We start from the raw sequence: 24,935 nt of genomic DNA on the forward strand, positions 1-24,935 counted from the left end.
TAAAATTTCGATTTTTTTTAAATATATATATATATATATGTAAATGCATATACATAAACATATATATATATATTTTTTAATTGAATTTTATTCGTGAAACCTGAATTTTATCAAACTTTCGAATGCCTTTTGTTTCAACTTGTCGCCCTGTCCTCTCTAAAGTCTATGACGATAATCCTGCAGCGAATTCCCGAAATTTCCTCCTCACTTTTGTCCATTAACAGAGTTTTGGTTCAACTGTGGACTGGACGATCGCGATGACTGGTTGATTTGCAGAAATGCTAGTTCTATTAATTTTACCATGGCCACTGTCCATTTAGTCATTTCTCCAGATATTAGTCTGTTCTACAGCTCTTCTTCTTGCAGCATCTAGTGGTTTGTTGTCAGCGGCAGGAGATATCTATCTCGTTTTTTTTTTGGTTTTGGAGCAATCTATCACCAAATGTCTCAGAGTTTCAGTCACTGCTGTCTTTTTACAGAGGCGACAGGCATATTCACTCTTTGATCCCCGGATGGTTATAATTTCCTGTGTTAGTAATAAATTGAATCTGGCTTTCATGAAGAGATTTCTTTTCTTTTTTTCAGGAAATTTGACACAATAGTTTAGGGGACTTTCCTTTTGTTGAAGGTCGGAGCAAGATGATTTAAGAGTTTGTTCCCTGCCGCTTTCTCAATCGTCTGGATCCAGTCCATCTCTTCCATTTTCTGTTTGACTCTGTCAGGATTTTCCTTTAGCTCCTTTTCTGTACAGGCTATTTCTATTAGCTTCTCTTTTCTGTTGTCTACCCATTTTTTTAGGGCTGCACATTTTCCGGTCTCGATTTCTTCCATAATGATGTGATATGCTGGTAGTGTATCGGTCATGCTGATTTTCCTATATAATCTCATTGCACTTTGGTAGACCATCGAGGCTAGTGATACTAAGCCCAGTTCTCGTCTGATGGCTGGCATGGAGGTCGACTTTGGCAAGCCCAGGACTGCTTTCCAAACAAGCCCTTCCAATTTATTCCAGAGTGAACGTGGGATATTCAGTGAGGCTTCCATTCCGTACACCAGTGCTGGGACAACTTTGGTCTTGGAAAAGTTTATCGCATTAATGAGAACTTCCCAAATTTGCTGTCTACTGCTCTCGTTTGCGATGTTAGCCATTTGTCTTTATCCCACAGCAGATCTTGCATTGCCATATCCCTTCCTGAGCTGTCCATTTGGACTCCGAGATATTTGATATTCTTTACCATTTCGATTTTGGTATTATCGAGGAACCAGTTGCACTGCTTGGTTACTTTTCTTGGTGCCTTCTCGATTACCATGTTTTATTTCATTTTGTTTATCTCTAGATGATTGTCCTCCATGTACTTCGCCAGGTTGTTTAATTTGCGTTGAAGCCCAATTTTCGTCTGATCTATTAAGATAATGTCGTTGGCGTACAGTAATCTCGGAAAGCTGGTTTTTCCGATTTTGGGAGGGAAGGCCCTAATTTTTTCTTCGGAATGTTGGTAATCGCCTAAGAACGCGATAAATAGTGCCGGGGCTAGAGGGCATCCCTGTTTGACACCTCTGTTGACCCTGATCTCTTCTGATAGTGTGCCTTGTTGGTTTAGCTTCACTCTTATCTTCGTTTGGGAGTGAAGAGCTTTTATTGGCTCTAGCACCATTGTGGGACAGTTCCAGCTGTGTAATGTCACCCACAGTTTGTTCCGATCGATCTTATCGAATGCTTTCGAGAGGTCCACGAACGCCAAATAGACTTTGGGCGCTCTTTCCTTCACTTTTGCTTTTAAGATGTTTAATAGCATGATGCTAATCACTGTACTTCCGTTTCTCTGGAAGCCTGTTTGTAGGCTGTCTTTGGATGGAGCATTTCTTTCCCAATTAGTGAAGTGGTCGAGCAGGAGTGGTGCGAATATTTTTCCGATAATATCCAGTAATGCTATCGGCTTGTAGCTCTGGGGGTCCTCTACTTCCTTTTTTGTACACCGGAACTATGACTGCTTTCAGTCATGTTTCTGGGATCCGTTTTTTTTTTTGCCACAATCAGTGAAGATCTTGCTGATCACTTCAGACCACTCTTTCGGAAACTGCTTTAGATCCACATTCATCAGCCCATCCGGACCGGGAGCTCTGGATGTTTTTAGCTTTCTAATTTTCATTTTGATATCCTCAGGATTTGTTACGTCAACCCAAGCTGAGTTGGGGGTCGCACTACGTCGCTGGTGTATTTATCTCCGGTCCTTCAAATTCGGTTGCTAAGTATTGTATCCACTTTTCTTCTGACACCGCATTGCCCTGTGTCGCGCTTGTTGTACTGTTCATGGCTCTTATCAGTGTCCAGAATTTACTTGCTTTTTTTGACGAGATTCTTCTCATCATCTCTTCAGCATCGTTTTGGTAAAGGGCAGCTCTATGCTGTTTCAGCCAGTTGTTATAGCTTTTTACTTCTAACTGCCATTTCTCCCAATCTTCTTTGATGCTCATTTTCTTTGATATTCTTCGCAATCTCCGCCCCACTTTTCTTTTTTCGACCACTGCTTTGTCGTAGGCATGCTTTGAGTGCTCTGGTTCGGTGGTTTTTCTTAACCCTGGCTTTTGATAAGCCAGTAGCATAGGTAAATAGTTTGGTCTTTCTGCGGTCTTGTTGGGCGAATTGCTAGCCGCTGTCAGGTCCCAAGACAGCTTGATTTTCAGGATATCCGCTTCTGATATTCTAAGCTGTGTTTGTTGAGTATTTGATTCAGTCCCCACGTGATAGTTCAATTTTTCAGGTCTCTTTCCTTGCCAGGTACAGGAGAGTAAGTTGTGGTCACTGTGCTTTGTTCTTTGCACTCAAACTCTCAATGCTCAGTATTAGACCTTCTGTTATAAATATATAGTTGAGAGTTGCTTTTGAGGACATTATATACATTTATATATCCATACACATATGTGTACACTGGACATGGTGGGAAGCAAACCCAGGTCCTTCTGCACGGTAAACCTGCAGCCCAATTATTGAGCCATCTCGCTTGTTTGCTGAAGCAGAAGCTTTCCGTATACTTCCAAACAATTGATGCCCACGCACGCTAGGCTAAAATTAAAACAATATAAAAATAACAACGCTATAGATAATCTCACTGAAAGTTCTTTACTAAATAAAAGAGGGCCGCGCGAACTGCCCCCCAGCCGGGGCCTCAAACTGTAAATACGCTCACCCAGCGTGTTAAATGAAAGGTGGGCCATGCGCCGAAAGGAGAGCGCTGGGGAAGGAGTAGACGGGCCAACCGACCCCTGAAAACAGTCGCAGCCAACTGAACAACGACACACACAGCCGCACGCACACCTTAGAGCGGAAGGGCCACCTGGCCCATTAAACAAACCCAGCCGCACACGCGGACTGGAGCTGAAGGGCCAGCCGGCCCCTTAAACAAACCTAGCCGCAAAGTAAACACACACACACGCGGAGGGAATGGAGTGAGCAGGCCGCTCGGAGCCACCCTCCAAGCCCCAACAGATCCACTGAAGCAGCACCTGCGCTGCTTGAGCGCCGGAGACCCACGCGTGTCGGGCCTGAAGCCAAAGCTTCTGACAGGCCCACGCGCGTTGGGTAAAGACACCAAAAGAAACAGGCTCCGCTACATTAAGAGACCATATCTCTGAAATCAGGAGGCAGGCTCACTGGCTCCCAGTCAAACAGAGAATTGTCTTTAAGACCCTCACTATCACTCACAAATGCATGAACTTCCCCCCTTACCTAACACACAGAATCACCAAGCACACAGCCACAACACCCTTAAGGTCACACTATGTCAACACAATTGTCACGCCCACCACGCGTAAAGTGCGCGCTGGTGGCTCTAGCTTCCCCACCCAAGCTGCCATGCATTGGAACGCACTGCCACCTCATCTCAGACTGATTGAGTCACACCTAGCCTTTCGTAAGGCCATCAAAACCAGGCTCTTTGTCTAAAAGGCCTCCCAAGGTGATTCTCCTTTTGCACTATTCCTGCATACCAATGTATATCTATGTGTATATCACTGTATACCACTGTACTTCTATATTTACATCACTGTATATCTGTGTGTAACTATGAGACCTATGGTCATCCACTCTGCTAATCACAAGTTCCTCTCACATTCTGTAACAGCGCCTCGATGCCTCTTGGCTGCAAGTGCGCTTAACAAATGCAAATAAATAAATTAAAATTAAAGCGCCGGAAGACACCATAACACTTAATTTTGTACGTGAAAAAACAGCAAGTATATAATGTATAACCAATAAACTACACAATATAAAATATTATATTAATACATATACAATTTGATAATTATTGACTAGCATGCAAAGCACAAACTACAATGACTAGAATGAGTGACTTAGCTGTGGTGTCAGCAGCAAAGAAAGAGGAGTTGAGATTGGAGTAAAGGATTTATATAGAAGAGGGTCCATGCTCATTGGTCTCCTGCAGGGCATGACCTGTCCTCCATGATAGATTGGGGAGATTCCCCTAACATTGGCATTGAACTCTATTTAGTTCTGTTATTGAAACATTTTTTTTTGTAAAAGTTTTTCTTTGCTGCTGTGGTTTCAGAGTAAAGATTGTAATGCATAATAGGAGCCTCCTGTCTTGTCATAGAACTACTCTTTGTACTTGAGCATTATTCTTCCCACTCTTTGCAGATTAGCCTTTTAGTTCGTTCTTATCAGAGGAAATTCAGCACGCACCGTTCTGGCAGAACAGAATGCAAACTCTCTAGTTCTTTCATTAAACTTCATGACACGTCGACGCTTAGAGGATGTGAAGTCTTCCCATGATTGGTTTCTTGAAGACGTTGTTACCATTTGGTGACAATTCTACTTCACAGACATAGAAGACATTCAAAGACTGGAACATCTGAAATAACACAGCCCAGCGGCCATGTTAGTACGATTAAATGAACAGTGCGAAACTGTGATTTGAAGTGACCGAATACGTCATTGAACGAAAAACAGACCACTTAAGAAAATGGAGAAGCACAATCGCCCCTAAACTAAATACGCGTCTATTGTAGTTCGATGTACGAGTAATTGTAAGGCAACATGCATTACAATAGGAGACTGAATCAAAATAGCAGATGACATTTTAGTTTCCAATAACCTGGTTGTTGGATGTTTTGTTGAATAAGTCAAAGCGCACCCACTCTTTAGAAAATCCCAAATATTCTTGAGAAGTCACCTTTCTCTGATCCTAGATGAGGTTTCAAGATGGCCGGACTAGTTCACGTCCACTCGTCCTGACACAAAATCGTAGTTGACGGTGATTGGCCAGCCCAGCTCACAGTAGGCTGTTCTTTCTTCCCTTTTCTTTAGTAACTGCCGGTCATAGCCATTTTGTCAATCAGTTTTACGGAAGGAACTTAGCTGATCAAGAGCCGTGCAGACCTGGTAGAGGGGGATATACGTTTGGACGAAGAGACAGAAAAGGGAGGTGGAGATCGGCGGTCAGTCTCCGCCGTCCGCGCCATAGTTGTCGCCGCGCCATTTCATCTCCGCCGTTCAAGCGTCAACGCCGTTTTTTGTGACCCGAAAAACCGTTTGTAAAGGGGTGGTTAAGTGAGAGTCGCTTCCATTTTGTGTGCGGTCTCCGCCGTCACAGGTGTTTTGAGTGTGTGTCGCCGTGGTCGCCGCCGCATGACAGGACATTGCGTCTTTTTTGCACACCGTTGTACCCTCGGGGTCATCTCGTAAACCCAAAGATGAAGATCTTCATAGGCAACGTGGACGAGCGCACAACGCAGGAAGAGATGAGCGCGCTGTTTGAGAAACATGGCACTGTGGTTAGCTGTGCCGTCATGAAACAGTTCGCCTTTGTCCACATGCGGGAGGAGGATCGGGCATTGGCAGCCATAGCGGCCCTTAACGGACGCGAGTTGAACGGCCGCAAGATGGTGGTGGAGTTGAGCAAGCCACGGCCGCTTAACACATGGAAGGTGTTTGTGGGCAACGTCAGCGCTTCTTGCACCCCCGCCGAGCTGCGCGCCGTCTTCGAGGCCTATGGCAGGGTGGTCGAATGCGATATTGTGAAAGGTAAAGAGGCCCTACTATCGCCCCATGTCACTACTTGCCACTAAGTATCGGTCACCACTAGCTCCCTGACTCATAGCCCCAATAACCATGTAGATACCACATACGCACGTCCCACAATGCCCTCGACAACTTGATCGCCTCGCACGAATTGTTCCCCTACATAACTTCGCGTAATTGCTGTTTTTTAGGTATCCTTCATTTCAGTCCCAATGTAGGACAGTTTCCAGTATCTTTTAGTGAAGGGTTTTCTTGACCTCTATTCCCTCAATACAAATGTTCTTTCGGTCTAACCTCGCTCAGCCCTACTTTCCATCTTACCGCTGGCTGTAAACACTGGTGGAGTCGCCCTGGCTCATTTGAAGGTTAATAATAAATGGTGTCAAGTGAACTACGTTTTCCATATTTCTGGCTTCACATACACGCTTTTTAAAGTGCCATCCATTGGCACACTTGTTATCGTGATTTGTTCGATGTTCCTACGTTCATTCGAGTCACTCACTAGCACCCATCCCACATGCCCGCCGACTACATGCGTTGCTGGTCTACTGGAGCCTGGCCAACCCTGTTAAGCCTTTTTTGGCCAAATGCACATACTCATAATCCCCCGAGGGGGTTCCCACTAACATAGGGTGACCAGTTTAAAAAAAATAAACAAACAACCGGGACAGTGCAACTAACATAAAAGTAGGACTAACTCTCAAGTGACTGTCCAGGCACTTCATTTAAGTAACGGTTGGAGAATGCGGGTTAAGTGTCGCTGTTCAAAGAAACACCATTTATCACAAACTAACACTATCTTTGTGAAATGACGCGTTTCTTCTGTGTGAGATTGTGCGTGCCTGCCAACTATGAGGTTGTAGCCTGCAGTGACATGTACTCTAATGTGGGTACCTAAGCCTGCTTTTATTTCTTCAACAAAGTAGACTTAAAGGTGGATTCTCTACCACCTTCTTTTTTTCCCCAATGCTTTTTGTTAGACTTAGTCTTGCTCTTTGCTAAATTGAACTTCCAGCCTATTTATTTTTCTTTTTTAAACCGCTATAGACATTAGAGACTGGAGTGCTATTATACTTTTATGGGATTTATCTGACGGGGCGAGTGCTAGATCTGGGACTATAGCCCTTTGATGTTGCAGATGTGGGTTGGTGTGCTAGGTAGGGCTAGAGGGGTAGGCTTATTCGGCATGTTGAGGAGAGAGAATTGATGAGGGTTCGGTTGTCTGCGCTGGGTGTGGCTGAGCTTAGTGGGAAGGCTTTGCTGGGAGATGACTGGGTGAGAGGCAGGAGAAGGAACAGTGTGATGTTGGATTTTGTGAGGCAGTCTGGGCGGTGGGAGGAGTTGTGAGTTTATGGGAGCTAAGTACTGATTGGTGGGTCTGGTGCACATCATCCTTTAGGATGGGGAAGCGCCTGCGGGGGTCCGCCCACGCATCTGATAATTAAGAAGAAGGCATTCTGGTTAATGTGACAAAGGCTAGGCTTGCGGGGGAGTTGGGTGTATTGTAAGGTGTTTGGTTTATTGGGGATGTGGCGGTAAACTAAAATTGCCAGTGGTGGGGTAAAGATGTTTGGCTCCATCTGGGAAAACGATTATGGCAGGCAATCCTAAAACCGCATAAAGCAAACCTTTACGTGACAGCATGAATATCGGATGGCATCAGAAGTCATGGCAACATGTAAAGACTTGCCAAATGGTTCCTTTTCACTTAAGCACATTGTCTTCGTCGTCAACCCCACTCTTGTATATTGTGCCAAACTTACGTATATATTGCATATCTTGCAAGGGTCAGTCTGAAGACCCCAGCCCTGTTCGAACAGCTACCTGTAAAGGGACATGTGGCAAGAACACTTTTATTCAGAGAAATATGAGCAGCTCAAGCACTAATTTCACTTCCCTTCGCGAGAGCCATCTTCAACTTTTCTAACTTGCTCGGGTGCTGTACACGGCGGGTCAGTGTAACACATTTAGTTTGTCTTTGAGTAGCTTGTAAAGTTGTGCGAAATGTATTCCGGACCCTTGGCTCACACATTGACTGTTGTGAATGGTTGGTTGCCTTATTTTCTTCACATTGTATTTTCAATTGACGCTGTTTAAATTTGGTTTAATGCTCGGGAGTGAGGAAAATGAGTGCAGGCTTTCTTGGGAGTGGGTTGCATCACTTGCTTTCTCCGTTTAAAGTTTCGTGCAAATAAGGGTAATTAACTAAAGTAGCATGGAAATCGCACAAGCAGCTGTGGGGCTTCCTGACGGTTCGGAGAGAGTCACTTTTTTTCGTTGTATAGTGCGCATTATGGCAAGTCTAAGAAGTTGGGTAAGAGCATGGAAGACGAGGATATTTTGTAGGTTGCACAGAGCTCAAATGATACTGTTTTTAGATTGTAAACTTTGATAGCCTAGGAACCGCCAATGTATATCTTGTAGTCCAATGCTGTCAGAGCACAATACAGGAAAGCATGCGGACTCTGGAGACATTCCAGCTAAAATGCACCTGGTTGTCTTAGGGTAGTACTTCTCCCGGCCACATGTAGTTCAGACAACAGTGCTCAACTTCACTAGCACATTCTGTAGCCTGTTTCTCTTTGCATCCCATCTTGGGCTATATATTTGCTTTTCGTAAATGGCTTCAAAACAAACCTGCATCTGCCATGCAAATGTGACAATGTTACTGTGCAGAGCCCCTTTCTCCTGGCGACAGATGAAACTTTACTCCGTAGTCTGACCCCACATGAAGAGCTGGTTGATGAATAAACTGGAAGCTTGGTTCTCTTGGTTGACTTTGTGTATCCTGTCCACCTGACCAAAGAATACTTATGGCAAGGCTTCAGTGCCTTCTCTCAAATATTGACATGGATAAATAGATGTCCTGAGGGCAGTGGAAGGATTGGTTGGAGGTTTGGTCCCCTTAGAGAAGGGGTGCACAAATTGTTTCGTTCGAGGGACGAATGTACCACACAAGTGGGCTGAACTATGCATGGGAACGGGTGGAAGGGGCATCCATGTACTTTTTTAAATAAAAAAAATGGAGGGTTTTATGGTGTACTTTTTTACTTATTACTTTTCTACTGTAACACATTGGCATTACCAGTTTGGTTTATTGGGTGTACAAATGCATGTACCATGATGCAAAGGCGTTACACACATGACGTACTTGGTGACTGAGGGACTTTAGGCCAGGCAACACCATCAAACTCATGTGACTTGGAGGGCCATAAATAATATCCTGAAGGGGCCGCATGTTGTGCACCACTGCCATACGGCAACTGTGCTCTATAATTTACATCAGGCCCACTCACTAGTTGAGTTAAACTGTTCAGAAATGTGTAAAGCACTTTAGTTTATCCCCATCTGATGATGTGATTTATGTTGTTATTTTGCTTTTATATAGCGCCTTATATACCATTGGTATGGTCTGAAGGCGCTGGTAGGTTGAACGCCCTTGGGAACCGAAGTTCAGATCAGTAGAGGGAGTCAAAGGTGCGTGAGCACCGGGTATGTGTGCAGCTGGTGTGGTATTCGTGTAATAGCTGCTTCTTAGCGGTAGGTGTGGTGGTTGAGAGATCAGCAGTATGTTTTTTCTGGCAGGATTTATCCAGATCGAATGTGGCTGCGCTGGGCCTGAGGAGAACGCCTGGCTGGGGGGTGTGTAACCAGCAGTGTTTGCTTAGAATGATGTGGAGTGTGCTGCGGATGTTGGTATGAGAACAGTTATACCGAATGGTGTCATAGTATCTGCGTTCTAGTTGAGTGGTGGTGTAAAGGAGAGAGTAAGCGTGGTGGTGTGATATGATGGGTGTTATGCTCTTTCAAACATTCTCTGCATTCCAAACCATATACGTAACGCAATTCTATGCGCTCCAGTCCATTCCATGCATTCCTATCCACTCCATGCATCCCAGTCTGCTCCACACATTCCGGTCGGCTCGATGCACTCATGCACTCCAGTCCGCCCTGCGTGCTCCTGACTTCCCCACGCAAGCACTCCTGTCTGCCCCATGCTCTATGCATTCAGCAGCTCTACGTACACATCCATTCTACGCAGTCATCATTACTGGATGCAATCAGCGCTCATTCGTTCTACGTACTCATCCGATATACGCATCACGCCCGTTCGCTCCAGGTGCTCATCCTCTTTATGCCCTCACACGTACTATCCATTCAATTGTTTTGCGCACTCATCCCCTCTACGTACCCCTTTTTCATATGCACTAATTCGCTCATATGCACTTGTCTGTTTTATACATTTGCCGGCCCTACCCACTAGTCTGTTCTATGCAGTCCTCCACTCTACACATTCTTCCGCTCATACATCTGTTCCCGGACTCTGCATGCATCCTGCACTCATCCGTTCTACATGCTTATCCGTTCTACGCACTCATCCGGTCTGAGTAACTCATCCGCTCTAGGCGTTTGTCCGCTTTATCCGCTCGCATGCACTACACCTTCATCTGCTCTACGCAATCACTTGCTCCCCGCGTTCACTCCCTCATCCGCTCTCCACCCTCATCCGCTTTATGCACTTGTGCTTTCCATGCATTCAACAGCAATATGCACCCATCAGCCTTATAAAGTCATTTGCTAATATGCAGTAATCCTGTTCTATACACTCGTGGGCTCTATACATTCGCCAGGTCTGCACATTCATCTGCTCCAGCGATCTACACACTCTCCGCACTTCGTACTCATCCACTATCCACACTTATGCGCTCTACATACTTATGCGCTCTACATACTAATCTGTTCTACACACTCATTCGGTTTACGCTCACCCATTCTGCACATTCATCTGTTCTACGCCCTCCTGCGTTCTACTCGCTTCTCTGTATTTACGCACTCATCCGCTCTCCGTGCTTGTCAGCTCTCCACATCCAGCTGCTCTACACACTCATCCGGTCTACATACTCATTCGATTTATACACTCATTCGAACTATATAGTCATCTGTTCATCCATTCATGAATTCTTCCACTCAGCGCATTCATCTGTTCCACACCCTTCATCCATTCTAGCTATTTCATCCATGCCATTCACTTCGTTCACTCCTCATGCATTATGTCCATTTCAGGAGTTTAAATCTCTTCAGTTACCGTATGATTTACTCTTATTAACCATTTCACTGCTTTGATCTACTTTACTTGTTTAATTCTGTTTGTCCTTCTAGTTTATATTAGGGGTTATTAGCTGTCAGTTTCTCGCATCAGGTAGTTTGTTGGATTGGTGTCATTGAGATGCGGTTAGTCTGTTTGGGTTAGTTTGGTACGGGTTGGTTTTAGGGGAAGAGCCAGGTTTTCAGTAGTTTGCGGAAAGACGTTAAATCCTCAGGCGGATGTGGGGTGGGAGTGAGTTCCATAGCGTGGGGGCCAAGGCTGAGAATGATGATCTGCCTAACCTGATGGAGTTTGTCTTCAATATGACTCGGTGGCCGGCTGAGCTTGATCTTAGGGTGCGTGGGGGGGTGATAGGGTTTTAGCTTGTCTTGAAGATATTGAGGTCCGGTTTTATGCAGTGATCGATGGGAGATTAAAATCAACTTTCAGGCTACTGGAAGCCAGTGCAGCGTCTTAAGGGCTGGGGAGATGTCTCTTGGGCCAAGTGCAGAATTATTGTACACATTTGTGAACTTCAGTCTGTAAATGTGGCGCTTGCTCCGTGTCGGACCTCACCTGCTTCCCCCTATACCTTTGTATAGTTTCCATAGTATAGTTTACCTTTGTATAGTTTCCCAACAGACTCTCTGCGGTCCAATCAATCGTTATATCAAGACTGGACTACGCAAACCCCCTATACCTCGGAGATCCACCCCCCCCCAAATACACCAGCCCGCTTAGTCACCTTACAAATTACGTTTGTAGCTTCCTCCAACATGATCGCACTACCAGAGATGAATTAAAAAAAAATCCCTGCCCTCTGGCTACTCCGCTCTCCTGCATTGGCCCTTATCAGAGCCCGGCCGCAGAGCCATTTCTGATTTACCCCAGAGACATCAGCCAGGTTCCAGGAACAGAGCGGGTGTAATGGAGATTACCGTACTGCAACCCGAGACTTCAGGGCCTGACACAAGCCCCAGAAGTCTCCAAATGTGAGTGAACATGCTTTCAGTTAATGTTAAAGTAGGGGCTGGATCTATCTGTATTAGATACGCGCATCAACTGTGGGTAAAAAATAATCCATTATCCCTTATTAATAAGACCATATTCTTAATATATCAACTATAATACTTTCCTCTATGCAACAATGTGCCAATAAATTGCTTGCTACCGTACTGTAACTAGTTAAAAAGAAGAAAAAAAATGCCCAAACAGAACAGCGCATTACGCCTTATTGGGCATGCACTGTTCTATACTAATATTTGGGTATAGAAAGTTGCAAGTTACTTGCAACCTCTTTTCGCCAGAGGCACAGCACTTAGTTTCTTACTCACCAAGAGTCAATTGTCATTGGCCAATGGCTGAGTTCACATTTTTAGACCTCTAATATAACCAAGTCATTTTCTGCCTTGCTGCTTAGATAGTTACCTGCAATATGACAATTGTAACCTGGTGCTTAATGCTGCAAGCTCAATAGTTGAGCTGGCTCTTGAACCAGACAGTTTGGAGATGCACAGTATCCCATCACTGACCTCTATTGCCATAGATTCCCCAGCTTGCTATATATTTCCTGAAAACTTTTTTTTTTTTTTAGAGAGCATACATCGTTAAACTGGTATTGGTTTATGGAACACAATCTTAATTTAGGCTTTTTCACATAGATGTTCCTATCTAAATTTCATAAGGGGGCCCTCTTCTACTTGCCCTTTCCCCTTCAGATGAGGGGCCCTAATTCAGGCAACATCCTTTTATGGGAAGCACTTTTGTAGCACATCTAATATCTTAGGGGGGTCACAAGTTGAAGAGACTGAGCCGCCACCAAGTCTGAAAGGACGACCCATGGCTAAAGTACACTATTGGTCAATGTATACTTAGACCGTGGAGTGCTATGGCAGGTACATGAAGACCTAGCTCATAAAAGCCAAGGGGTACATTTTCCAAGCCGAATCCATGCCAACTCCGGAACTGTTGTCTTGTTCCTGGAAAAGCATGCTGGGGGCAGAATTGGTGCTAAAGTCGCTGTTTGCCCCAGTAAGAGCAAACGGCCTCCATCACTCCTGTGCCAGTGAGAGTCAAGACTTCACCCACCTGTGACCTTAGCTGGTATCTTGGTAATTGGACGGTTAAAGGGAAGCACATACAGCAATCCCCAGATCAGTTTAGCGTATCCTTGCACAAGACTGGATCTGGGAAAAGGAACTACTAACCACTGCGTTCTCTTGTGAGGCGAACTGGTCTAACTAGAAAGTACTGAAACTCCTTCAAATTACGAGGGTTGAACCAGGAAGGCATACATTGGTTGAAGATGGCAGCATGTGTGGACTGCCTACAATGACATTAAGTTCTCTGCCCATTTAAAAAATAATTTCTGCCAGCAGAGACAAAGACTGTGATTTGGTGCCTCCTTGCCTGTTGAAATCGGCCTTGGCTACTTTGTCTGTTTACCCATACATGTTTCCCCTGGAGTGAACCTGGGAACCCCTGCAGAGCTTGCCGTACCGCTGCCATGGGCATCCAGTGGAAGGACTAGTCCGTCTTCTCATCAGTCAATCTACTCTTTGCTTGTTGGTCCCTCTAGTGTCGCTCCTCAACTTAGTAACTGGATGAAAACCTCTACTGTCTTGTGTGTAGGCACCATAACCACTTCATTTTTCACCAGTGGCTCTGCAATTCGGTATTGCAAGCACCCTGTAGAGGTCTGATCTTCTGCAGGGACTATTTCTACAGGGTACCCCTCTTGTTGCAATCCTCATTCCCTCTGGGCCCCAAATCTGAGGCTTCCGGGTCACTGCAAATGCCCAGAGCCAACTGCGTTTTGCTTGTTGCCCAGTTAATCAGGATTGTTACGTTTTGGTTGCCATGGATGTTGGTGGGCCCTGTGGCTTTCTTTTGAATCAGTCTTGTTCACGTGAACCCTTTTTGGTTTAAGATTTGTTGCGACTTGGGGGGCAGGCTGCTTCTTTTTCTGTGCCTTTATTTGGCAGTATGTGCAACCATCAAAAGGTTTGATCTTGCATCTAACTTTGTCCAAATGGGTGTTGTATATGTGAGTTTCAGCTCCACCCCGTGGTGGCTGTGGAACTCTTATGTGAGAGCCAGCTGTTCCTGCACTACTTCTGTGGTCCCCTCTAATAAACCCACTTCAGACCCGCCCATTTGTTGGTGTTCTTCCACAGCATTATGGTGACGAGGTGGTTGGTGGGGGTGTCAGCGACAGCTGTTCAGGGTGGCATGCCCCACCGAGCCTGCCAGCCGTCGGGAACGTGCAGTGAAGACACCGGTAGGTAGGGAAGCAGAAGCGGACCTTTGCTAAGAGGCTACCAGTGCACTTCACTATATTGCCAGCTTGGAAGTCAAATTCCATCTCCGAGCTTTGTGCAACCATGCATGTGTGCAAGCTAGTTTGTTTTACCCAGCAACAGGGAGGTGTTACCAAGACAACACGTAAAGACTGTCACGTTTACGCAGCATACGGCATCAGCTGTTCCCAATGCATACCGGCATTCTCGTGAGCTGATGAGAACAGCACAGGCACTCAACAAAGGTGCAAGAGAGAACCTATTAACCCTTCACTCGCCACATGTTAACTAGAGGGCTCTCACAAAAGATCTAGGGAGAAAAAAAAGGGAGATCAGTTCCCACATGTTAGGAATTGGCAACTACAGGAAGTGGTCAAGGTGCTGGATTGTCAGTGAATTTGCCCGTTGCTTCTGGTTGAGCTACAAGTTCCCTTCGAGTCACAGCACAGTGTAAAGCAAAAAGTGCAGGCACCAGGCACTTGAAGCGAGTGCAAAAAATATATTATCAAAAGAAAATAAAGGAAGGGTAGCAAAACCACACATCATGCAAAATGTTGCACCTCCCTGCTCCTTTCTCGACACTCTGGGAGAACCCTTCCCCTCCCCAACCCCCGGAATAAGTCACTCGTTCCATGTGTATCTACGGCCAGTCTGTGGGTAAAAATTAAATGATGATCTCAGGGAGTCCTCTCTCTTGAACTGCCTGGGGAGTGAAGGCCTACGCATTTTTTTGCACCTTACCGCATGAAGGCTTAGGTGAGTGATACAGCTACTAAATCTTCCAAGAAGTATGAGTCTGCCATAGAAAATCCCGGAGCTGCACTTCAGCAATAAAAACAATGTTGTAGTGTTTGAGGAAAAAAAACAAAGGCGAGTTGGACAACCACATCGCAGCTCTGAGAGGGCTGATAACCACTTGCAAGTTCACTGGGATACCAGATGAATACGTTGGGGACCAGTTAGTGCTGCACATGGCAGGCTTGCACACTCACACCTATGGCAAGCAAAAGATCCCACTGTTGAACAAGCAATAGACATTGCCAGAACAATAGAGTTGGGGAATAAGTGCATCAGAGCGGTTCAACAGAACGAACACAATTCCTCAACCGAGAAAGTACAGCTGGTCACAGAAACTGAGGAAGAAGAGATGGATGTGGCAATGATCAGGAGCCCTGTATCGACCAAGCTGAACTGGCCAGAAAACGCCAACAACTGTTGGGGGTCCAGGTCCTATCGTTGTGGTCGTTTGAGACATGCTGTAGGAGAGAACAAGTGCCTGGACATTACTGTGGAGTGTTTCAAATGTGGTTTTAATAGGGACCTATGGCAGAGTTTGTAGAAACGGAGCGAAAAGTGCCATCAAAGCTCCAGAAGAAATTGTTGGCCCAAGCAGTCTCCTCACCATTGTAAAAGAAGACGGCCTCAAATTCATCTGGTCAATCGACAACGGGAAGAAAGGCCTGTGGTAACGCTTAGTTGTAAATGGCCACGCTCTAGACATTATCAATCCTTGGTCTCCCTATACCATGACAGACTGCAATACCTACATCAATACCCTGGGTGGTGATGTAGAGGATCTAAGACCTACAAATACCAGAGCCGTTGGTTACGGTAAACGCCTGATCTGCATTTTTGGCTACAAGTGGGTTCACCTGAGTTCAGAGATGGGTGCACATATTGCAAATTATATTTTGCGAAAAACAGATCCTCTATTGTAGGGTGGGAAGAACAATTTATGTTGTGCATCAGGATAACGTCCAGGAGAGTCCAAGCCTGTCATGATCTCTGCTTCCAAAAGGTCAGGGTTTTCCCAACTCCCTTGGAAGCAGATCCATAACCCAGGTTCCGAGTGCCAACCAGTCCCAATTGGGACCTTTTGGACCCAGTCCTGGCGCCAGTGGCACCAGGCTCATAAATATGCCCAGTCCCAGCGCTGGAAGCGCCGGGCTCATAATGCTTGGGTGGACTTACCTTCAGCAGACCATGCTGCTTACTTGCCTGCCAGTTGAGCCTCTGATCCTCTTCTGTTTGGAACTACTTTTCCTGTTGGGTGGGGCTGGAGCCACTCCCTAGATTCAGAACACTGGAACTCTTCTGGAAGGCAGGAACTCTTTTCTTACCAGGAACTCTTTTCTTACTTGGGCGTGGCTGTGGAAGGAGACACCTAAGCACTACAGGAGGCTATTTAAACCACACCCGGTGGATGAATCTTGCTTTGCGTTATTCTGCAACCTCTGCAGCAGAACGCTCATCGTGTCTTCTGCATCCGGTCCTGGGCCTAAGGAAAAAGGCTTACCATCCTGAATCCAGTCTTCAGCAACACCTATAAAGACAAGAAAGAACAGGTTAGCATTCCGGCATCTGAAAGGCAAAGGCTCACCATCCTGAATCCAGTCTTCAGCAACACCTATAAAGACAAGAAAGAACAGGTTAGCATTCCGGCATCTGAAAGGCAAAGGCTTACCTACTCTTTGCACGCTCCGGAGGCCTTCGGCGCTGCATCCCGCATCTGAAAGACAAAACAAGGTGGTTTAAAGACATTGGGGAACTTTAATACTCACGTGCCATTACTCCTTTCCACATCTAATCCAGTGGGTATTCCGGCACCCTGCAGCCGCTCCGAACTCGTACCTGCAAAATAAAAAGACAGTTAGAGCGCATAGTGAAGCAGGCAACAAGCGCTTACTTACGTGCTTCCAGGCGCTTCTATTCATCACACGGGCTCCATCTTCAACTCACTTCAGCCCGTCATCCGCCATCGCCGGAACCCTGCAAAACAAGAGACATCATTACTAAAGACTTTAAAGACATTTGAAAGACTCGAAACTTACCGTTCGTGCAGTAAACGACGGACAGCAGTCCTCTGAAGTCAAGAGGCCTGCGCTACCTATCCAGTGAAGAAACTGGTTACAGCACCCTGCCCTGAGGCAGATGGAGAGCTCGGCATTCACTTACCTAAGGTGAGAGCGTTAACCTTTGGGGGTCTACAGGAGAGGAGAAGAGGAAAGAGATAGGGACACCCCAATAACCCCAGTTCATTAACCCCATATTTTCTATCTGCAGACATCTTACTCTACACGTCAGGCATACAGTGCACAGAGGTCCAGCCCAAAGAGCCAACCGGGTGCTACACATCACCTTTGAAGATACGGTAGTCGCCCAGTCAAGACCGGCGCCTCTGCGAGAATCAGGTGAGCGTTACAAAGCCCATTTTGAGCATCACTGAATGTTACTCTCTCAAGATGGCTTAATGAAGATGTAACCGGATGTATTTACCAACACAGTGGTAGAACTAAAAGGTTTTCAATGTTGCATAATCCTCAAGAGGAACGCAAAGCACACTGCACTCAAAGTATGCAATATACCCGTCTGTAGAAAAGATGCCCTACAGGATGAACTGAAATTGTGCAATGAGCATATCATCAAGCCTGTTGAGTCCTCATGAGCAGTTGGCCCCCACTGTTGGTGTTCAGAAACAAGACCACAGCATCAGGGTGTGCATGGATTTGAGGGACCTCGATGCCACATATCGGTCGATGGACATCTGCTTTCTGACATTAATGAAATACTGTTGACAATTTAACCAGCTAAGATATTCACGCCTCTTGTATCATCAGAATACTGTCAAATTGTTTTGGGAGAGTTATCAAGACATCTGTCCTCCTTTGCGACTCCATTGGGAGCATTCTGATTTAGACGCATGCTGTTCGCTGATGAAACTTGTACGGGGGTTTAGATGGGAGTATACTACTTCCAGGTCGTTGTATTGATCGCATCAATGTGGTAGGAAGAACACAATGCAAAATAGTTGGTGGTGCTGCAAACCATCCACAACAGAGGACTCTCCCTGAAATTGGGGACGTGTAAGATTTAAAGTAACATGTGACATATTTAGGCCACGTCATCACACAAGGTGGGATAAAACCCAAGGCCAAACTAGTACAAACAATATCAAAAGTACCTCCACCAGCAAATAAAGATCAGCTATGCTGATTTTTGGGGATGGCAGAATAGTATTCTAAGTTTGTTATGAATTTTGTGAGCAAGATGGAAAATGAGGGCTCTAATGAAGAATGGAATTACTCCACGATTGAAAGAGAAGCTTTTAGGAATCCATTGGGTGCTTTGACACTTCAGGACAATAATTTGGGGTTAGCTGGTGACAATTAAGACAGTTCACAAACCCCATGTCCATATTATATATTCATCTAAGTCCTCTCAATTTCACAAAGAATCAACAGGTGGTTAGACCTAATGAAGTACAATGTTAAAAGTGGCATATGTTCCTGGTCACAAATGTAGTGGCAGACTGTTTCTTGCCATGGGATGACACTGACAAGGAAAAGCAAGGCGATAAGGCGGAAGAATGTGTCCTAACAGAAGTTCAACCAGCCATCTCTAAAGAGTGAAGGAAGATGAAGAGATGACCTGGCTGGAACACATGATTCGAGAGTGGTGGAAGGACAGGGAAATCCAATTCCAAGGATACTCCTGTGATCAATGAGATGAGTAAAGCGTGGATGCTTGCTCGGAGGAGAATGACAAATTCACCCACAATCCCTCAGTGAGAATCTTACAACTTGCGCACACAAAGGCCATTCAAGGAAGCAGTTTACCAAGTAGCCTAAGGGAGAAATACTGGTGACCACGTATGATGAAAGAGGCAGAACTACTGAAGAAAACATGTGCCAATAGGGACAAGTCTAAGAAACCACCACACACTGCGCCATTAATTCTGCTAAAAATACCCGCTAAGATTTGGTGCAAACTAGTAATGGATATCACCGGCCCACTTGTAACTCTAGGAAACTAAAGTTATCATATGTCTGGTGGACTACATGTCCAAATTGGTGGAATGGACTGTGAGCACATTTTTAGAAGTTTTTAATGAAGAAGACCCATAAGAAATAGTAACTGACAGAACAGTTTGTCTCTGACGAAATGAAAGCTTTCATGAAGATTGGGTCCCTCAACCGCACATCACTTTATCACCCTATGGAGAATGGCCTTGTTGAACAAATGAACAGAGTAATCAAAAATGCGAATGCTATGCCATGGAGGGAAATGTTGAGAGACTCTCAATGCTCACAGAATGACTCCCTCCTCATTCCTCTACCATTACTAAACCATTTGTAATATTGAGAGGAAGATTGTTGTGCAACAGATTAAATCCATTTGGGCAGAGATTAATCATACTAAAGGTATAGATATGGTAGAAATACTCACGGGTCCATAAAAACCAACACGAATACAACGAATACTGGGACAAAAATGAGAGCAACTCTCCATTCATTATTTCGAGAAGGTGATGGTGCATGTCAAGAACCCCCTAAGAGTGCTAAAAGGACTGTCCAGATACTGGGATCGTCAGCACATAAGGGATGTTGGACGGAAAAGTGTTAGACTGGAAGATGGCACGAAGTGGTTGACCAATGTGCTTCCTGCCCCGAGGGACGCAGCAGTCACTCAGGACTAACATGGCGCTAGTCATCTGCCCTGGCTGTACATGAAAGCTGGTTGGAGAGCGATTAAATGGTGGCATGCCTAGGTCGTCCAACTGGTGAAGGCTCATCCAGAAGAGAGACCACCTTCCTTGTCGAAGGAAGGTCTACATTCACTATTGAAACGTTTTCACGTTTTTCTCCCCCCCCCCCCCCCAATCCCATCTCTTTCCCCTCCCTTCCAAACTTTCTTCCATCTCTCCTCACTTTGTTCTTTGTCATTCTATGGGGTCAGAGATGTTGTATATGCGAGTTCCAGAGCGCCACACTGTGGAGGCTCTGGAACTCTGTGCGAGCTTGGCGGTTGAGAGAAGGCGTGAAGCCAGCTGTCCCCGCACTGCTGCTGTGGCCCCCTCTTTACGAACGCACTTCAGACTCGCCCATTTGTTGGTTTGTTCTTCCACCTCAGCGGGTGCTTTTGGAAAGGCATATAAAGTGCAAAGTGTTTGAGAGACGTCTGCTTTACAGTCTTTGATGTAAATTTGGCGCCTGACAGGTGTGAATGCCCCCCTCGTCACCAGTAAGTGCAAGGTTGAGTCTATAGTTGGATCTGCTCTAGGTGCTGTTTTTGTTGTTAGTCTTTAGTTTTAGCATGCAAGATTTGTGGATCCATAAGCATGCATCGTATTGTGTAAACTTTATTCCATGTTATCAGGGCTAGGTTTGAGCCTATGTACCCCCTTTTTCAGAGAGCAAGCAACCATTCTGTTAAGTATTTTTGGAGCCATGTCCTTTTTGGAGCCATGTCCTTTGCTGCAGAGGATGTGTCTACCAGCTAGGTTTAGGATAATGTAGTCTTAACACGTTGTGCTCTACTGGCTCCTATCTCTGCCCTTGCCTGGGTATCTCTCACATAGAAACTTGTTTATCTGGTTTTTGCCACTTGGGGTTACGAATGGTCGAAATTATAGACCCTTTTGAGGAATAGATATGCTGAGAATCTTTCATCTGCTCCAGATGTATCTTTGGCTGTGAAGTCCAGTGTCTGCCAACTATGTTGCTGCAAACCTGGGTGTACTTCTTTGGAGTTACTGAATCGAGTAGGCTGTTGGCGTGTTGAGCTACCCCACGTTTCTAATGTGTACACTAAATGTTTCACTGACAAAGCTCACAATGGAAGGAGGGTGCTAGCATGATTCAAGTCAACTACCTACGCCCTCAGTCATGCATATAAAGTACATCTGTGCAACTATTCCATGCGCTCCTTAACAGCCAAATCAACACAGGCCCAGAATAAGTAAATTGGTTAAGTACCAATAATGTTCCAAATCCTTACTTGTGAATAAGTACACAAGAAAAGTTCAATTAACAAAATTTTATGGTCATTAACACAAATGGCTTTATTGTATTACCATAAAAATAATGTTTTATTTGTTAAGGAGTGCACGGAGTAGTCTCACACCAATGTACTTCTTTGGAGATATACTGCCTCTTTGCTCCGAATGGTGCCCCGCCCCCTTTTTTTTTAATGGTCTCTGCATGGTGGCATTCGCATTGAGTTTTAGCTCGCGAGCTAGCTTGAAGTGGCTGCAATTTTTGCAGTTAACATTCTGGTAGTTCCTACCACACTAGTCACCTTTAGATCAAAATAATTTAAATAGGACTCCCCCCCCCCCCCCCATGATGGGTGAAGAGTAAGTAAAAGTTGCTCGACCGATTCTGGTCTTTCCCATTTCATGTAATTAAGACTACATTAACCCAACTTTTTTGGTTTACGTTTTGTTATTTAAACACTCCATTTCCTTCTTTTTTTTTTTTTTTTTTTTACGCCTTCGAATTTGGACCATTATTTGTTCCCACTTTTGTGGGAACCAGCCTATCCTTTCCCCTTCATTTTAATTGTTTGGTTATTTAAATGATAATGTTTGTAGACCTGGTCTAAATCTCGGGTGACGTTAATGTTGAATATGTAGTAAAATGTGATATTTTTTTTCTTTTTTTTTTTTTTTTTAAACTGACTTTTACCCCTTTTTTGTTTACTGCTTTATCAGACTATGCGTTCGTTCATATGGAGAAAGAAGCAGAGGTGAAAGAGGCAATTGAAAACCTGAATGGGAAGGAGCTGAAGGGGAGAAGAATTAATGTTGAGCTCTCTACTAAAGTTCAGAAAAAAGGATCTGGGCCAAACGGACAGTCGGGTGACAAAAACCGTAGAAATAACAGGGAAGACTCACTGACCAGAAGTGAAGATTTTGATCAACGCAGATCTTTAGACACTGCTTTTCCACAGTATGCTATGACGTCCCCCTATGATCAGCGTGCTTTTCTTGAAGCAAGTAGATATGATGCATTTGAAAATAGACAAAGACTACAATCTTTATATTATGGAAGAGATCGAAGCCCAATGCGTAGGTCACCCCCATTATTGACTGGTTATTCAATGCCAGCGTCTGCTCTAGCTGCCCAGTACAGGGCTCAATCTGGAGTGTTTGGGTCACAGCTGGCTTCTGCATATGGCTCGCAGGCTTCTGCTCTGGCTTCTGCATATGGCGCGCAAGCATCTGCCGCACTCGCAGCTGCCTATGGGGCACAAGCATCTGCCTCTGCTTTGGGGTCTGCCTACGGATCGCAGGCTGCCTCCACGCTAGCATCTGCTTATGGCTCACATACCTCCGCTTCCCTGGCTTCTGCTTATGGAGACCAGGCATCTTCATTGGCGGCTGCTTATGGAGCCCAAGGTGGTTCATCACAGTTTTCAGCACTTTCTCCAGAAGTGTCTTCTCCTTATTCATCACAAGCTTCAGCAGCATTGGCTGCATCATACAGACAAGCTACAACTCCTCTAGGAACTTATGATAGCGCAAGCCAACTTGCAGCTCTTGCACAGCAGTCTGCTGCATATTCTGCAATGTCGCAGAACTCTACAACAGAGACTGCAGGATACGAACGCACACGCCTTTCTCCGCCACGACTTTCAGCACTTGATGTCTACAGAAAGTCTCCCGAGTTAATGAAGAGGTATGTAACTTCATATGCCGCTGCAAATCTGTCCATGTTGCTGATACTGTTTGCTTGATGGGGCAGATTCCTTGCGTTGGTCTTTCATGGAGGGCATGAGGACCGACATTGTGGCGTGTGTGAGTACTTGAGCAAAATGCTTGGGGTTAAATCTGTTTTCCACTGATCTTCATTCCTTTACTCTGTCCCTGTTGCGCGGTACCATAGTTTAAATGATTCTGAACCTGTTGCAGTACTTCTGGTAGCTTCACACACGTCCCATATTGATCATTTAAAAGGTATTACAAATGTTACATTTTGGTCACTAACAAACACCCGTTTAGCCGAGGCTGCTCCTTACTGTAGATTAATCTTCTCTGGCTTTTAAAAAATAAATTCGTTTTTAGCCTGGTCTAGGGGCGTTTAGGTAACCCACTTTCACCACCAAGTACCCCCACTGCAATGTGCTCCAAAAACAGATTGTTTCATATTTTATGCTTCTACATATATTTATTTGAAGCTCCATTGATTATTGCGTATGTTTGGCGATGGGCTGTGAGCAAATTTCTCTGTTTTAAGGTATTGACTTTTCTTCCAACTTCAGTATTTACCAACTGTTAGGATGCCCTTTTTGGGTTGACCTATTTTTGTAGAATGTGATCCTTGATTGTTAGTGGCACCATTAATTGGTACCAGTTGGGGGCATCTGATGCCTCAGGCCCAGCACACAGGTTGCTAGGTTCCACTCCACACAGCCCTAATAACCAGCCTATAGGAAACGACCTTTCCCATTTTATGATGATCAAGAACAATTATATTTTTATCCAAAACTGTATTCCCAAACTTAGGGTGCAAAGTTTATGTAGCTTTCCACACTAACTTTTAGTAGCAACATTTAGACAGAGGTAGGTAGACCTGATCACTCCCGTTCCTTAATGTAACACTACTCAATGCTTCCATCAACTGGTTAGTCACCTGCTGTCTCCCACAGATGCCTCTAGAGTTTGTCACAACTATCCTGCCTTTAAAATGGAGCATTTAGACTCTAACTGCCTATGTTCTCGTTTACAGTACTAATGAATTTTTGCGGCTTTGTCCCTAGATCGAGCCTCTGTTTTGCAAAGGGTTAAGCTTATATTGTTTTCCTATACATTTTCGTATTTCTATTTACTCAATATTCCTTTTGTCTCGACTAGGTTTGGTTCTGATCGCCGTTTAACTGACTCAGAGTACCGCCGTTTAGCAGAATCACAGGGTATATACCGCCGTTCGCCGCCGCCCCAGTTGGACTTCCGCCGCCCTGCAGAACCACAGTCAGAATATTCAAATTATGCGGCGGCCTATGGCGATTATCTGCGTGCTGCACAGATGCAATCTAACTTCCAGCGTCGTATGTAGTGTTTCAATGGGTGCTGCTTTGGATAGGTTTTCACATGGTGGCCAACTTTTTTGTTTTCTCAACCTCACTGCATCCCCTTTGGACTAGTTCGTGATGTTTACGTGTCCAAAACGTTGGCTAGGCTTGTATGTAGCATGCTCCTTCTTGTGGTTTAAATTCTGACTTCACAAGCCCTTACTGTAGGGAGTGGCATGTCTCAAGTGGGCACTGAAACAGGTAAAGCACATTAGTATGTTAAGATACATATGTTTGTAAGAAATTACTGTATATCGGACTTATTTAAAAAACAAAAAAAAATACTTGTGTACCCCAGTGATTGGGCTATATGCTCCAAGTCTTACTGGACTGCATTCTTCTCAAAGTATTTCGTACATTAAAGTTGTGCAAGCGCTCATTCGGTCTGCATTAACCTCTTGCTCCCATATGATGATTCTGACAAAAAGCTACATGGAGATGTGGGTGATCTTTATGATGGGGCACCGGTCTTGTGCCTTTTTTTTTTTTCGTGATCTTGGATTTAAGAAAGCAGTTTCCTTTTTCTCAGTGATGCCTTGTTTATATTTTATTAAATGTTTAGAATCTTTGACAATTGTGTTTTTCCTTTGTTTTCGTTGTGCCTTGTACCTCGAGGTCTTGTAACTATGTGGAAAATGATTCTGCGATACCACTCTTGCAC

The 24,935-nt window shown here is 44.9% G+C and overlaps 1 protein-coding gene across 1 annotated transcript; it reads left to right on the forward strand.

The window, feature by feature from the left end:
• Nucleotides 1–5,297: 5,297 nt before the first annotated feature.
• Nucleotides 5,298–24,848, forward strand: RBM14 (RNA binding motif protein 14). Its single transcript, XM_069644783.1, has 3 exons — nt 5,298–6,040; nt 21,915–22,881; nt 24,057–24,848. Exons 1-3 carry the CDS (start codon nt 5,710–5,712, stop codon nt 24,256–24,258), a joined length of 1,500 nt encoding a protein of 499 aa, XP_069500884.1. The 5' UTR covers nt 5,298–5,709; the 3' UTR covers nt 24,259–24,848.
• The last annotated feature ends 87 nt before the right edge of the window (nt 24,849–24,935 follow it).

The sequence above is a fragment of the Ambystoma mexicanum genome, chromosome 2p (genome assembly GCF_040938575.1).
Source record: "Ambystoma mexicanum isolate Mex_15411 chromosome 2p, UKY_AmexF1_1, whole genome shotgun sequence".
Taxonomy (NCBI): Eukaryota; Metazoa; Chordata; class Amphibia; order Caudata; family Ambystomatidae; genus Ambystoma; species Ambystoma mexicanum.

Bases quoted from the DNA above. Each gene is read 5' to 3' on its own strand.
- RBM14 (XM_069644783.1), top strand. From the start codon at position 5,710: ATGAAGATCTTCATAGGCAACGTGGACGAGCGCACAACGCAGGAAGAG. The intron at 6,041-21,914 runs GTAAAGAGGCCC...CTGCTTTATCAG, and splicing joins CGAATGCGATATTGTGAAAG to ACTATGCGTTCGTTCATATG. The intron at 22,882-24,056 runs GTATGTAACTTC...TGTCTCGACTAG, and splicing joins TCTCCCGAGTTAATGAAGAG to GTTTGGTTCTGATCGCCGTT.